Here is a 16,149-nt window from a genome sequence, read left to right on the forward strand (position 1 = left end):
CCCACGGATTTAGGCACTTTTGACTAGTTTTTAAAGCAATTGGCATGAATCTCCAAACAGCATATTATTTCCTTATTGATTCTGATCCTTCTCCAGCTGGCAAACACATCTCCATCTCGACCATTTGTTTTAAACAACGTAAAATACCGATGTGGTTTCTCTCCGTTCCTTTTCCTGGCTTGCACTCCAGCTACCTGCTGGTTTGAGGCATCCAAGTGCCCGAGCTCGCTGCAGGGTGAGGGCTGTGCCCTCGGACCATCCCATTCCCAGCAGTCAGTGAGCAGCACTCACCACAAATACTCTGGTTTTGGGGTAAGGGGAAGCGTACTGTGTTGGGAACAAATGCATTCAAAGGTTGCGGGGAGTCTGGGGTGGGAACTTTGGGGGAGGCTCTGATTTTGGCTGTTTGAACCCGCTGGTGGTAGCCACCGTCTGCTGAGTGTGGGAGTGCAGGACTGGACCCTCCAGGAGGGCTGCTGGGCTCCAGTAGGGTTTGGGCTGGGTTTTCAGTGAGCCAAAGCAGCTGAGGTTTCCTGGCCCCAATGCAGATCAGCTTGGTTGGAGAGGGATGGCTCATGGGAGGGAGAGGACCCCTGAATCCCGCATCCCAGGGATGCCTGGGTCAGGGATGCCTGACGGAGGGAGATCCCTATGGCTGCTGTGCCCACCCCCGGACTCCTCACTCGTGCCTCGGATGTGTCTGAGAGCTGTGACTACGCAACAGGCCCCAGGCTGCCTCTGAACTCCTTGGAGCAGAGATGTCCACCCCGAGCATCCACAGACACGCCTGTCCCAGCAGGCACCCAGGAGCCCCAGGGGTCCCTTGGCCATGTTCCCTCAGTGTTTTCCAGCCTGGGACCTGGCTGAGGCTCCGGGCAAAACCCAGTGGCCGCCTGCCAGTGGCCCACTCAGCTGCACAGCACCGCCACAGCTCCCCTCCTTTCTCTTTATTAAGTGCCATCAGGGTTTAAATTAAAGCTTATCACCAGCTGGGAGTGAATGAACCCTGCATCATGTTTTACAGTACCATCTGCTAGGCAGGAGCAGAGAGCCCAACACAGGGCTGGCTTCTTCAGCAGGGATGGGGGGCAACTGGAAGTCACTCTGTGCAGGTGGGGGTCCTCGGTGGGACAGCCCCGGGGACAGGCTGGCTGGTGACACACTGAGCCCCCGTGCTCTGCACCCCTGTTGCGATTCAGCCGTGTTGCTGGAAAGCGCCGTCCCAAACACGTGCTCCTGCAACAGGGGCCGTGGCAAGGGAAGGGCTTATTTAAATTATTAATTAGCTTTGTTTTTAAACACGGGCTCCGAGCAGCCTCCGCAGCAGAAGGAATTGTTATTAAACGCCAGCCCTCCGGCAGGCAGGCCATGTGTGCGCGGCAGAGCCCGCAGCGCTTGGCTGCCAGATAAAGACGTTATTGTTGTCATCGTGCCTCTGTCCCAGCCCTCCGCCTCCCGCGCTCCCACCCACCCTCAGCCAGCGGATCCCAGGAACAAAACCCCCGCGCTCGGCCGAGGCTCACTCGTGGTGGTGCCGAGAGGAGGAGGAGGAGGAGGAGGGAGGCAGCCAGAGAGAAACTTGTCTTGAGGATTAATAAGAGGCAGGAGGAGGGAGAGGTGCACACAGGTAAGGTGTGGGCAGGTGCTTTCCCCCAGGCTCTTCTCGCCTTGCCTGTCCCTCCAACCCAGGACCAGTGGGTCCACGATGCTCCTGCCCTCTCCAGCCTCCCTTACATGCCAAGCAGCATCTGCTCTTCCTTTCTTTTCTCTCCTCTGGTTGGTTTTTCTGTTCTTCAGCAGCTGGAGTCTTTGTTCCTTCCTTTTTCTCTCTTCGCAAGAGTGTTTCTCGGCATGGGGTTTGCTGGGGTGGAGCGGGGGGAACTTGGGGCTGCAAAATCAGAGGAAAGTCCTGTGTGTGATAGCATTGCAGCTGCTGCCAGTCGCTTTCTGCGGGGGTGAGTGAAGACCCCCTTGTATCCCCCCCACACCGACCTGTGCTCTCACATGCTCAGAACCCCACGCACGCTTGGCTCTGACTCTGCAGACGGGGAGGCAGAGCTGGGAGAGCTGGGGGGGCTGCACAGCCCGAGCCGTGCCCAGGGCAGACCCCTGCCTCAGAAAGCAGAGGGGGAAGCACGCAAGGAGCGGGATAGGCTGAGAGGGGAGCAGACACCTCCGGAGCCAGGTCTGCTACCAGGGAGCCTCCAGTAGCGTCGGGTCACCATGCCTTCCCTGTGCAGAGCGCAGCAGGCTCCTGGTTTACAGCTGGATCTGCAGAAGGGCTGGGAAAATGGCTGGGGGGGCTGCGGGGTGCTGGTCCCGTGGGAGGGGGGCTGCGTGTAGCCCCTCGCCCCTGTGCCGGAGTGAGGGAGCAGCATCGCGCTGCTTTGAGAGCGAGGTGAGAGAGAGCAGCTGAACAGCACCCCAGCAGCAATTTTCAGCAAGCTGGTTTTCTGCCCAAAATTTAGGTGGTAAAGCCCAGCTTTCCTGCCCGGCAGGCAGAGCTGTGCCTGGATCCTGTAGCCCATTCCCAGAGCATGTAACACCACTTTTGCTGCCTCAGTCACGGATATTTGAGCCAGCTCCACTCCAGGCAGGCAGAGAGGTGCAGCCCCCTCCTTGCACCTCACCGAGGGGCAAATTGTGGCATGGGTCCCATTTGGAGCTGGCTCTTTGTCTCTTCTCCGGCAGAGGCAGGAGATGATGGGAGGAAGCAACAGGGCAGCAGTGTTTGTTGAAGTCCTGGGGAAAGGGATTCGTTTCATGGAAGAGACTCACCCCAAACCTGCCCTTCCCACTCTGTTTGAGAGTTTTAGGAAAAACATCTACAGGGCAGAAAGTGGAAATTCATCCCCTTGGCAGCTGAACGCAAAGCATGTTGCACATGAGGGCTTGGAAACTTTCCTAGGAGCCTGCGATCATGGGCCTTCCTTATGTGGTGCTCTGCCGACGGCATCACGCAAGCTGCCGGAGCTGCCTCCTGGGAAGCACCCGTTCCTCGGCCAGCCTGGGACAGGCAGCACGGAGCAGAAATGCAGGGTGCTGGGTATCCCTGCTCCCCTGGGGAAGGGGGGGCGAGAGGCCGAGTGTTTTCACCTGGGGAGAGATTAAAGTGCAGCTGTGGGAGGTTTCCTCTGCCCTCAGGAAGAGGCTGGAGGGGAGGGATGAGGCAGCAGCAGCTGATAAGGCATCAGAGCAGCTTCCCACCCATGGAGAAAGTCGAGCTGGGGGGACCACCGCAAGGTATCTGCTTGGAGGGGAGCAGGGCACGCACGGAGGGCAGGCTTGGGGGCTGGACTGTAGTCAGTTTGGTAACATTTTCTCCCATGATTTGCTTTTGCCTGTGTCCAGCCAGTTCCAACGTGTGTGGCAGAGAGATCTGCGGGCGGGTTGAGGCAGGAGCAGCCCTGGGAAGGGTCGGGACATGCAGCGAGGGAGGAATTGCTGACATGGAGAAGGCAGCAGAGAGGTGTTTTCTGCCAGTGCTGCCTTCCCACAGACCCCGCTGTGGGAGGAGGTTGCTGGAGGAAGCAGTGAATACGATGAGACCTTTGCAATGAGTGGTGGCTGTGGTACAGTGAGGAAATACTCTTGGCATGCAGAGGGATGCAGGAGCCATGCATTGCCAGCCCTGTGTCTTGCAATCCTAGGGCTGAGCCCAAAAGCATTGCTTGAGAGCCTAGAAGTGTGTCTGAGCTGATCTCTGGCAGTCTTCTGCGATACCTATCCCCTGCATGGAGACAGCGCTATCCCAGCAAGAAGAAATGAAGCGGGAGCAGAGCCGCTGCCTCGGCTGTGTGCTGGCTCCAGCCCCAGCCAAGCAGGCTGCCTGCGGCTCCGCTTCACGCTGGGAAAGTGCTGGGAAAGGGCGAGAAGAGTGGGTTGTTGCATCAGGGCTCTTCTCCCCAGGGGACCCTGGGGATGCCTGGGTGACAGCGTGACTGCCCTCCCCTCCAAGGACAGGCTTGGGCTCTATTTAGTCCTTTTCCACCATTCCCAGCTCTCCAGCGCCGCTGGATAAAGAGCTCCCTGTTCAGTTACAGCTGATCGGACATAGACTCTTGCAAAGACGTGAACGGGCTGTTAGTGGTGGTTGGACACGAGGGAAGCCAACGAGGGAGCTTTGCTGGCTCCTTTTGGTTATTTTTAGCTTGTCCTCCTTGTTCTGCTCCAATGTGCAGGTTCCCAGGCTGGGTGGGGGCATTTTTCCAGCCTGGGGGCTGCAGGGATGATGGGAATTGGGGGTCCCAGTAGAAAAGCTGTGAAGGGGGCTAGCAGAGTTGTGGGTAATGGGCTGGAAAGGATCCCTGGTCCAGCCACCTAGTCTTTCCCTTCTCCTCCCAAAGTTAAAAAGCTCCCTTTATCCCTCCCAGCCCCTCCACAGGAACAGGGGTCCCCGATGCATCGGTGGTAACTATCCAGAGCCAGCTGCTGCTTTCTGTGTGTCTAACTGCTGCGAGGGGAGGTGGGGAGGGCAGGAGGCACCCAAGGGAGAGCGTCGGGGCTTCTGCTCGCAAGAAGTCCCCCTGTAACCTTTACATAGCTCGCTCTTGTCCCAGAGATTGTGATTTTTGCCTGCCCTTGGCACCAGCCTCGGGGCTGGCAGTGAGCACTGCCTTAGTGAGATGCAGCGAAGATAAACTATTTGGAAAGCAAACACCAGTGGCATTCGGGGCTGGAATTTCCAGCTGTTGTGAAGAATTTTTATCAATTGTAATGGGATGACTGAGGGAGCAGCTGCCTTCTTCTGGGAAAAACCTTGGGCTGGCATCTGTTGGGTGCCTTAGTCTTGCACCCAGGCCAAGCTGCTCAGGAGGTGTCAGAACAGTTTTTTTTTCCACGAATTGAGCCTTTTCTCCACACCAGGCAGTTGGTTTCCTGAATGCATTCATTGCTTCATGATTTAACTTTATTCCAGCTGCATGGATTCCTTGTGGGTACCCACGATCCAAGCTGTCCTGTCTGTCAGGGAGTGGTGAGAAAGGTCGAGTGGTGGCATTTGCAGAGCAGGCGCTGAGCCGGGGCTCTGGCCGTGGCCTCGGCAGCCGGGGCTCGTGCAGAATCAGGGTGTGGGATTTTGAAATCTGGGTTTTTGCGTTCACGCCAGTAAGTTCAACTGCATGAAACTGGATGGAGAACAGACTGCTGACTATGTCAGCTCCAAGGAGGGCTGGCTTTGAACCTTCCAGCGTGTTGGAGGCAATTGTAAAGCTTGTGGTGGCCCCAGGCTTGTTGCAAAAAGCCTGGCTGTGGCCCCGTTGAGGACATTATTCTGGATGTAGGGCTGTTGTGGGTACTGCTGGCTGTGAGCTGGTTTCCCGCAGACTGCTTGGAAGTGGGTCCTGCTTTGCCCGAGCAGGCTGAGGAGCGGTGGGCAGAGCCTCCGTGGCGAGCTGCAGCCTCGAAGGGAGAGGCTGGTGGGGACTGGCAGCAGAGAAGGGCCATGGCAGTGCTGGCTCTGGCTGGCTGCGATGGGCAGAGGGGCTGTGGCAGTCCCCATGGGGATGTGGCAGCAGGTTGCAGGCGGTACAGCGGATAAAAGGGGCTGCGTCTGCCTCCTGACGCTTTCCTTCTGTGCTGACAAATGCCACATGATGCTGCCGCTCTCCAGCCTGAATTTCTGGCTTGCTGACTCTTTCTGCTATATGCTGAGTCCCTAAACATCCGCAGCGTTAAAGCCTCATGCAGAGCGGATGGCACAGGCTGTGCAGCGTCAGTTCATTCCTGGAAGGATTGAGAGCTCAGCCAGCTCCCAAGGCCAACGGGGTGACAGCTCTGCCCTGTTCCCCACTCTCCTTGTGACATTGCCTGGGGTGGCTGCCGGGTGGCCCGAGCTGAGCATCGCTCTGGGAGATGAAGGAGCTGAATGCCCAGATCACAGCATGTACTGGCTGGAGTATCGTGTCCCAGCTGCCTCCTCCCTCTGCAATGGGCCAAATGCAGACCTCCACCCCCACCGCTCCCCCAAGCGTTGAGGGTGTTAAAATCCAGGTCTGAGTTTTGGAGCTTTGGCAAAATCCCATGGAAAGGTTTGGGACAAGGTGGGGGGAGAGCCAAGTGCAAGGAGGGATGTGGCTGGGAAAGGAGCATGGTGCTGCAGGGCCAGGGAGGGGACTGCACGTAGAGCAGCTCCCCGTCACGAATTTGTCCGTTCTCTGCAGCCCGCTCTTGAATCTGAACTCTTACAACACAGAAGCACGCACGTACATCCCCAAAGGGGACTTACTGCAGCACTGCTGAGCTGAATATCTGGCAGCAATTGGGCCCCGTTGCTCTTCCCCCATTCCTCCCTTCCCCCAGCAAGATGCCAGAGCTCTGATTGAAAACAGCAGGCATGTGAGGCTTGTAGGGTTAAACAGAGCCAGATGGGAGCTGAGCAAGGCAAAAAGGAAAGTAACAGGCTGGGCCTGGAGGGGGGTGAGAACAGGAATCTTTTCTTGGAGAAAGTCAATTACTTTGAGCCCCAGGAATGCGTGGGATCACTTCAAAGTGAGCCGGGCTGGCACAGCCCTGGGAGCAGCGGCCCATCGAGGGGCCTTAAGGGCATCCCTGGGTGGGATGCGGGCTGGTGCGAAGCTGTAAGCAGAAGGCGGCTGGTGTGGCAGGGGGCTACACCGGCAATGTCTGTCTGTGCTGCTTGCTGGTCGGATGAGAGCTGGGGACGTTTCCCTGCTGCTGCCTGAAGGCAAATGCGATGTGCCCAGCTCAGCCCTGCCTGTTTGCAGCTCCCACCAGGCACGCTGAGCTGAGAGGGGCTGGCTGTGCCCGTGTTGCCAGTGACCCCCCCAGGCATGAGAGCAGTGCTGTGCCCCAGCGAGCTGCAAGCTCAAGTCCATCGTGTTGCATGGGAGAGAGCAATGAGCTGGGAGAGCCTGATTTCTCTCCAGCATCAGCATCACCGGCTCCAGCAACACCAAGGGCTCCTGCCCCATGCTCCCATCCCAGCAAGCACTGGCTCTGCAGCAGATGCTCCATTTCCCCACAACATCCATCTTCCTCTGAGCCTCCTGATTTTCTTCCCTGTCTCATTTCACTTGATTCTCTTTTCCACCCTGCCTCTGCTGAGCTCCTCCATCTGCCTCACCGTGCATCCAGCTCGGCTCTGTTCCTGCTGGGGTGACAAATGCTGCTGGGAAAAGCCTGGCGAACACCCCGAGGTATCTGCCCAAGAAGCCCACAGACTGCTCTTCTCCAGCTGGCCCCGGGGAGTGTTGGAGCATCCAAAGCACCTTCTGCACGGGGCTTTCTGGGGAGCTTGTCTGCAACAGGCTGGATCCCTCCATCCTCTAAGGCATCAGCTGGAGAGCTACCAGCAACAGTCTTGCAAAGCTGATTGTTGCTGTTCCAGGCAGAAACAGGGAGGGCAGAGATGGGACAGGCAGCCATCATGGGCTTGATGATGACCCAGAGAAGAGGGAGAGGTGATATGTGTAAGGTGTTGGGCTGGTGTCCAGGAGAAACTCTCTTGCTAGGGGAAAGTAGAGACCTCGCCCGATCCCTCCAGATGTCCTGCTTCTACTGGGCACTCTCCCTAAATAACCATCCCAGCCCAGCACCCTGAAGTGGGACTGGAGGTGACGGATTGGTTATTTGGGCAGCGCAGGAAGCCGTGTAACTGAACACCTTCGGTATTGCCCATGCGTAATCTTGCAAATGCCCTTTTTATCACACAGCCTTGAAAATGGCCTGTCCTGCAGTAAAGCCTTGTCCCTGAAGCACAGGGCCATCCATCTTTGCTGTCCTGCGAACTGCTGCTGGCCTCCTGATAGTGTTGCTTTGCCAATTTTCTACTACTGAATCATTGATTTTTTGGCTCAAGTGCAAAATTAAGCCTAATCCATCAAGGCCTCTGAAGGGGCAATCCATTGCTTGGGGAGAGGAAACCGCAGTGTTGGGGGTCCTGAGGGGGGGTCCAGGCTCTGCAGGGCAGTGCTGCGGGTAGAATGCCAAAAACACCCCAAACCAAATGAAAAAAAACCCAACCCTTCCCCCCCATGGCATAGAGCTGAGCCAGAGAGAGGGGATCTCAGTGACTCACGCTCTAGAGAGGGGTTGGATTTAAAGATAACTTCCAAGGGGAAGGAGAGAAAATAGCAGGTTATTGGCAGAGATGTGGGGTAAATTCCTGCCTGTCAGAGACTGCAGTGATGATGGAGATGGGAGATGATGCAGTACCTAAATCAGGCACTTCCTAACCACCTCTTCTTGTTGCCTCCCTCAGGGAAACATCTGGACCATGAAGGTGGCCTTCAGATTGCTTCTCCCACTTGTTCTTGTGCTGATCTCGGAGGTGAGTGGACAGCGGAGGAAGCCTCCCCGGAAACCCACCCGCCCACCTCCTGAGTTTGTTGAGCCCGTCGAGCCCACAGAGCTGCCTCCACCCCTGCCACCGGGTCCCCCCTCTATCTTCCCTGACTGTCCCCGAGAATGCTACTGTCCCCCAGACTTCCCCTCCGCCCTCTACTGTGACAGCCGCAACCTGCGGAAGGTCCCCATCATCCCATCCCGCATCCACTACCTCTACCTCCAGAACAACTTCATCGACGACCTCCCGGAGGAGTCCTTCAGGAATGCCACAGGACTGAAATGGGTCAACCTAGACAACAATCGCATCCGGAAGGTGGACAGGCGGGTACTGGAGAAGCTGGAAAACCTCATCTTCCTCTACATGGAGAAGAACCAGCTCAAGGAGGTGCCTGCCTTCCTGCCACCCAACCTGGAGCAGCTGCGTCTGAGCAGGAACCAGATCTCCAAGATCCCTGCTGGTGTCTTCAACAAGCTGGAGAACCTGGTACTCTTGGACCTGCACCACAACAAGCTAAGTGATGGGGTCTTCAACAAAAACACCTTCAAGGGACTCAAGAACCTCATGCAACTCAACCTCGCCCACAACATCCTGAGGAAAATGCCTCCCGGGGTGCCCAGTGCCATTCACCAGCTCTTCCTGGACAGGAACAACATTGAAGACATCCCCAGTGACTACTTCAAGGAGTTCCCCAACCTGGCATTCATCCGGCTCAACTACAACCAGATCTCTGACAAGGGGCTGCCCAAGAACTCCTTCAACCTCACCAACTTGCTGGTGTTGCACCTGGCCCACAACAAGCTCACCAACGTCCCTTTCATCAGCCCCAAGCTGGAGCACCTCTACCTGAATAACAACTCCATTGAAAGTGAGTTGGCCTGGCCGCTCGGGAGGCCACGGCGAGGTCTGTGGGGGAGCAGATGGGCTTGGGGATGGCAAGTGTTTCACTGAAAAAAGGCCTTTTTCACCTAGTGGGATGTGAACTCTTCAAAGGCGGCTGCAATGGGGAGATGAGCTGTGGGCTCTTTGTAGGTGAACAAGGCCCTAAGGAGGATGGATTTGCATGTGGGGAAGGATGGCCTGAGGATTAGGGTGGTAGCTGAGGAGCAGGACTGAATTCCCCCTGGTGCTGCAGGGCTCTTCTTGTTCATTGTCATGGGCAGCTCTTCCTTGGGGCCACCTGCCATCTAAATAGTTACTTCCCCAGCAGGGCTCAGAAATAGGGATATTTAAAAAGGAGAGTCTGTGCACATATTTTAAGAACAGATGCCAAATACGCAGTCAAGATGGTTAGAAATAACCCAGCTTAGCTCTTGAGCTGAGCCTCGCAGAGGAAGGAACAGGGAGAACAAGGCTGTGATGGAGGTTGCCTTGGCACCAACTGGGGCAGTTTCACACCGTTCCAGGCAAAGCACAGCAATTTCATGGGAGAGGTGCTGGCCTGTGAAATATGTAAACATAGCTAGCACATTCGAGAAGAAGAGACCCATTCCTGGTCACCCCAGATGTTTCTGCTATTAGAGGTTCAGCAACCTGCCGTCCTTGCTATCCATGGGGAACCAAGAATGCGGTGCTCCTGCCAGAAACCCTCCATGTGCACCAGGAAAAACATGCTTGGCTCTTCTATTTCTGGCTGCGGTGGGGTGTATGGGGGCTGCAGGGCCCACCCAGGGCACTACTTGCCCATGAAGCAGCTGCTGGGCAGGACACTGGTCCCCACAAGTGGTGCGACACAAGCGCTTCCACACTGCGGTGTTTATTGTGCAGCGATGGCGCGTGGCTCTGTATGTGAGGGTGGTCCACTGCCAAAGAGGGGTTGCAAAATCGCAGAGCAGCTTTAGCAGGCCGGCTCCTGCCCAAACAGGGCACTGAACATGAGCCAGGAAGGGATAAGCAAGAAAGCTGCTCTTTGCAGGCAAGCACTGATAGGGTTATGGGATGCCACAGGGATGCCCATCAAGATGGACAAAACCCTCACAAAGCCACATCCCTTCTCTCATGGGGTCACCGGAGTCGGTTCCCAGGGGATGGTGATGTGGTGACATATGTCTGGTTCAAATGCTGGTTAATCTGCATTTTATTTAAACACCACCAAACTGGAGCCAATGGGGACTTTGGCCAAAGGTGGCGACTGCTGCTGGCTTCACACACAGTGGTACCCAGGTCCTGCTAGGGCTTTCCATGGAGAGATGCCCGTGTCACCATGCGCATCATGTCCCAGCTCTTTTTTTTTTTTTTTTTTTGTCTATTTTACCCAGCTTTTATAAGGTTTCAGTTCCAGGAATTGGGTAACGACACGAGAATCCCCAGGTTTATTTTCCGTAATGCAGGCCCTGGGGTGGGGAGAAACACGTGGAAATCCAGAAGCGAGCGACGAGCCGGTTATTGATGTTATCTTCAGCAAAACGGTGCTGGAGCATGTCTCCTTGATGGTTTGTTTTTTTTTTTTGAAGGCTTAGGGCTCCTTGGCAGGTTTCATGTCTGAAATAATCCCTTTTCTCTCTCAAATGACACTGCATCCCTTACTGTGCTTTGGCTGAATGTGACCTACTTCATTTCTGAACAAAAGCAAGATTTCTTCTCACTGGGGCTGTGCTGTCTTCTGGGAGAGGCTGGGGATTCTCCCCCGCGGTAGCAAAGCAACCCCATTCTGGGGTTCAACAGGCAGGCAGGGAGGGGGTTGTGTAGCATCCCTCTCTATCTTCCCTTTCCTCTAACCTGCGTCCTGCTTTTCCTCCCCTCCCTGCAGAAATCAACGGGACGCAGATCTGCCCCACCTCGCTGATGTCCATCCAGGACTTCTCCCCCTCTGACCTGGACAGCGTGCCCCGGCTCCGGTACCTGCGGCTGGATGGGAACCTCCTGAAGCCCCCCATCCCCTTGGACCTGATGATGTGTTTCCGCCTCCTGCAGTCCGTGGTTTTCTAACCCTGCCCTGCAGCGCACCTCTCCCAGGACATGGCTTTGCACAGAGACTTGACCCTCGTCGGTGTTTGACACATGGGACCCTCTTTGCCTCTCTCTCCCCCTGCTCACACCCTGCCTCCATCTCTCCCGCCTTTCCGCCTTTCCTCCCCTGCAGCGGCCACGGCCACACGTGGCATGTGCATCCTCTGTGTGCAGGGCAGCACCGGGTCACAGCAGCCAGCCCGGGTCACAGCATCAGCCCGGGGTGGCTGCCACGCTCGCCCCAGCTCCCTGCCTGCGGGCCCTGCCTTCTCTGCCCTCGCCCCAGGCCAGCCCTGGAGCTGGCTCTGCCCCTCCCCTTCCACCCAGCAGAGCTTCAGGAGGCTGGATTCGGTTCTAGCCAAAACCATCTCCGAATGGAGCTGACAAGGGAGCCCAGGGGCCACTTCGCTGCAGGGCCTGGGTCGTATCATCGCTCCGGGTGGCTGCACCCGGAGAGCCCGTGATGTCCCTGGGGAGAAATCCTCAGGACAGGGGCGGAGCAGGGCTGCCCTGGGCTGGTGTGCCCAGGGTGCCGATGGCCCCCCTGCAGCCTGGGGGCGCGGGGTGACGCCAGCCTGGCGTGCGGGTGGCCGGGGGAGCGGGACCCGTGCAGGCGGAGGGTGGCGGGGTCTGGCGCTGGCCGGCAGGACCGGCAACGACACCTCGTGGCCGGAGCCACGTCCCAGGGCCCCGGGCGAGGGACACGCTCCTCTCACCTGGGCCCTCCTGGGGGGCTTCGGCCTCGGCTCCGCATTGCTCTCCAGGCCAAGGGGCTTATTCCCTCATGGTGGTGTGAATTTGGCAGGAGGGAGTAGGGAGGGAGGTCGGCTCCTGCGGTCGGAGCTGGGCTCCCCTGTCCCCATGTGGGTTGCGCTTTTCCCGCAGCAACACACCACGCACCCACCTTCACAACACCAGCCCCCTCGCCGGCTTTCATCCATCCCTCCCAGGCTCCGCGGCGCCCCCCCGGCACCCCGCCCCGTGCTGCGGCGGGGCAGGGCTCAGCACGGCGGCCGCGCTCCGCTGCTTCCAGCCAAAGCCTGCCCTCGCCGGCGCGGGCAGCACCCACAGCCTGCGGGACCCCGACGCCAGCAGCCTGCCCTGGGCACGGCACCCCGCGGCGCAGAGCAGAGCCAGCTGCTTTGCAGCGATGCCAGCAGGACACTTGCCCTCGTGTTTAGGTACCTGGGGCCAGATGCTGACTTGGGTGTAATCGTGGGATCTGCCGGGGCTGGGTTGATCCGGGAGAGCTCTGCTCTGCTCTCATGGTCCCTCTGCCCTCCTGCCTCAACTCCCACCTCCTGGAAGTTTTACTCTCAGTTGCTGTCTTGAACCAAACACACGTGACTCATTTTGCCTCTTTTTTTTTTTTTTCTTTTTTTTATTTTTTTTTTTAAGAACAAAGGAAAGAAAATGAAAAGGGAAGACTTACTCTTTTGGATAAAGCTATTTTTTATTCCCCCTTCTCCCTGTTCTCACATGTATTGCTTCCCTCTTTGATAGCTGTACCTGCATATATAGGGTGTCCGGGTTTAGGGGGTGGTGTTGGTTTTGTGGGCTTTTTTTCCTGATTCTTAGGATTTGGATTTAAACCAAGCATTAGAGGGGGGAAAAAATCCAGTTGAAAAAAGCATTAAAGCAATAAACCAAAGAATCCAGCCATTACCTCCTTTGTGTTCGCCCACCAAAACTGACCCTTCTCCAAGATGGGCGTGGACGGGCACAATGTCCCGCTCCCTGGGATGGGACAGGGGTGGTCCCCCCAGCCTGGGAACACCCCATGACCCTGCCAGCTGGGTGCTCCCCTCTTCCCAGCGCTGGATGGTTCATTAACCCCCCCGTGCTAATTCAGGCTTGTGTTTTCATGATAAAACTCTTGTCTACAAATCTTCCTCCAGTGGGCTTTAATGGGTTTGACAGGTTTCAGCCTTAAACCCGGAGACCCTATGTATATATTTATATATAATGTGTATATATACTGGTAGACTGTACAGATATATCTAGAGACATATGTAGTTCTCGACTGATTTCAACTTAATGGTATTTTCACTCCTACTCTCTGCAGCAGTGAAAATAAAGTGATTCACAAGGGACCCGGAGCCTCGGTCGGACCTGCCTTTCTCTGATGCATCCTCATCTTCCTCACTGCACAGGAGCTGCCGCTTCATTCAGGACCAAATTTCCTCTGTTGGGACCAACTCTCCCAACAGTCGGAGCTCAGGACACCCCACAGGACCCCGCAGCGGGAGGTTGACGGGCCCGGGTGCTGTTTGTGTTGTGCCCTCACTTGAACCGATGCTGGGTTGGACTCACAAGCAGCAACAAAGCAGCCGTGGGCAGGCTTATGGAGCATGTGCCTGTCTTAATGAGCACCCCTGCTAATTAAGAGAGCCTGACCTCAGCCGCAGCTCCCAGGGCTGTGGCTGCAGCTGATGGGCATTATTGTCCCTGCAAGCTGGCTTGGACAAGCCAATAGCTGCATGCAGCTGCATGTCCGGGTAGGGTGCATGAACGCGACTGAGCTGCTCTCACGTCACCTTCATGCTCCCAGGGAAGCTGGACAAAAGTCCCTAGGGTGAGTTTGCCCCAGGGGACAGAATGGAGGGGCTCCGGGCCATGCATGGGGGCAGCCAGAGGGGAGGGATTGCTCCCACCCACCTCAATGAGCCCAGATCCATCCCCAGGGCTGCGGTTGTGCGGGGTGCGTGCGTGTTTTCACACGAGCAGAGCAGGTGTAGGCAGCAACTTCTCCTTCTGCCCATCGCTGCAGCTTCAAAAAATCTCCTCTTGCTGCTGCTCTCCCCACATGAATCATGAGCGGAGAGGGAGGACGGCTGTGGGCGTGGGTGCGAATGCATGGGCTGCGGTGTGGGGCCGCTCACGGGAGCGTGCACGCTGGCGGGGGGGATGCGCGTGTGCGTGCGGAGCAGGCTCAGGCAGTGAGCTCCCCTTCTGTTTTTATGCTGGGGAATAAAATCTCCGTATTTTGCGTTCAGGGTGTGAATCATGCACTCCTGGGTGTGCATTCACTCGCTGCCTCCCCAGGCAAGTCAGCCCTGTCTCCCGGGGGAGCCGAGCACTGCAAAAGCAGGGGGGCTCGTTTCTTCTCTCTGCAAACAGCTGCCGTGCTGTGCTGGGAGTGAGCCCTGGGCTGGCAGTGAGGGAAACTCTCCCTTGCTGTGTGTGTTGTGGGGTCACCAGGAAGGCTGGAAACCCCTTGTCAGTGGGAGCTGAGTGTGGCTGCGGTGGTGGGCAAGAAAGGGCTCCCCAGCACAATCCATCCTGATCTTCCCAGTGTTGGGGAGGGAGCCGTGGGCCTGCTGGGGAGCAGCTGGATATGGCAAGAGGCAGTCTGGAGCAGAATGAGTTACTGCTCAAATCAAGCAGGTGGTCACACCCCCCCACCCCACTTGTGGGTGCCAGAGCAGCGAGGGTTTGCGCTGACCCTTGGGGCAACGCCATCCATGCAGGCGTTTGCTGCAGCTGCTGAGGTGCCACAGCCTCTGGGGACAAGGGAAGAAACGGGCACAAAGACAGACATTAGCTCCTTCTGTAGTGCAGCAAAACAGCTGCCCCAGGGACCCCCACCAGCCCCAGCCCAGCCGAGGATTTTGCTTTGCAGCATTTCCCACCATGATGGGCTGCTGAGCAGAAGCTGCACCCCGTCACCCCCAGAGCTGGAGCAGAAGGTGCCATCCAAAACGTGGGTCCCCTCCAGCTGCGCTGGACCAAAGGCCCTGCTCTTGGGTTGGGGGACACGACACAGCCACTGAACCCTGGACAAGTGCCTGCGGCCCCTCCAAGGAGCAGAGGCGCCCCATCAGCTATAAGACCCCCCCCAACCCCAGCTGCCACATCGCCTCCGTCACGGTGGCTGCCGAGCCGCCTAATGAGGGGCTTAATGAAGATTATTGGCAGCCCTTTGCTCTGCTCCGTGCAGAGCAGGGCTGGGGCTGTCCTGGCAGGGGGGATGCCGTGGGCTGGGGGCGAGGGGGCTGCGGGTACATGGACAAGGCCTGTGCTCGCTCATGGGGGGCTGCCAGGGTGTCCCCACCTGCCCAGCAGGCACCGGCAGATGGGTGCGATGTCTCGGGTGGGTGAGCGCGTGGGCTGCGATCTGCCTGCGAGAGAGAAGAACATTTTTACGGTAGTGGGTGGCTGTGTGTGCACAAGGCTGCCCGGCGCTGCGAGGAGCCCATGGGGTTGTCGTGCACACCCCATGCATCCTGGGGTGTCCCAAGCCCACGGGACACATCCCTGGCAGTGACATCCCCCCAACCAGAGGATGAAGCAGGGCCATGGCCCCCCAAGCTGAGCCCTACATAGGGGGTATCAAGCAGCCCCCCTGCCCCAGAGCACATGGGTGCACGCAGGGGGAGATGGGGGGGTGTCTCCTATCCTTCCCCGGCGGGGGGACCAGTGCTGCCCCCCCGCGTCAGCTCCCCTACCCCAAACCACCCCCATGTTTCCAAAGCAACAGTGTGCAGAGGGGCGAGCCGCGCTGAGCCCCGCGGGACGTGGCGGGGGCGGACGAGCTGAATATCACCAGCCATCTTACTGCTGGGGTGGGCCTGTGCAGTCTGACGAATCCTGGGGAGCAGTGGGTCCCCCCGCACCCTCCCCAGCACTGGGAGGCTCACCCGGCTCCACGGTCCCACGCAACTGAAACCCAGATCAGCAAGGGGGGCTGTGCCTGGTGCTTTGCCTTTCCTGCATCCCTGGGGATGGCCTCAGCTTGTCCTCTGTAGCTTGTCAGGACCTGGGCGTGTTGGGGCAGGGATGGAGCTAGCTCTGTCTCCTCTGCCCAGGGCTGTGTGTCCCTGTCACCCATGGGGACACCAGGGCAGGGAGCACAGCATGCTCTCCATCCTGTCCTGTCCCATTCTGTCCCCCAC

At 57.7% G+C, this 16,149-nt stretch overlaps 1 protein-coding gene across 1 annotated transcript; it reads left to right on the forward strand.

Moving 5' to 3' along the window:
* The first annotated feature begins 1,325 nt into the window (after window positions 1–1,325).
* PRELP (proline and arginine rich end leucine rich repeat protein) lies at window positions 1,326–12,177 on the forward strand. The gene is made up of 3 exons (XM_075115758.1): window positions 1,326–1,627; window positions 8,222–9,173; window positions 11,055–12,177. The coding sequence occupies exons 2-3, from the start codon at window positions 8,237–8,239 to the stop codon at window positions 11,231–11,233; spliced, it is 1,116 nt and encodes a 371-aa protein (XP_074971859.1). The 5' UTR covers window positions 1,326–1,627; window positions 8,222–8,236; the 3' UTR covers window positions 11,234–12,177.
* Window positions 12,178–16,149: the final 3,972 nt, after the last annotated feature.

This window comes from Phalacrocorax aristotelis, chromosome 21, assembly GCF_949628215.1.
Source record: "Phalacrocorax aristotelis chromosome 21, bGulAri2.1, whole genome shotgun sequence".
Taxonomy (NCBI): domain Eukaryota; kingdom Metazoa; phylum Chordata; class Aves; order Suliformes; family Phalacrocoracidae; genus Phalacrocorax; species Phalacrocorax aristotelis.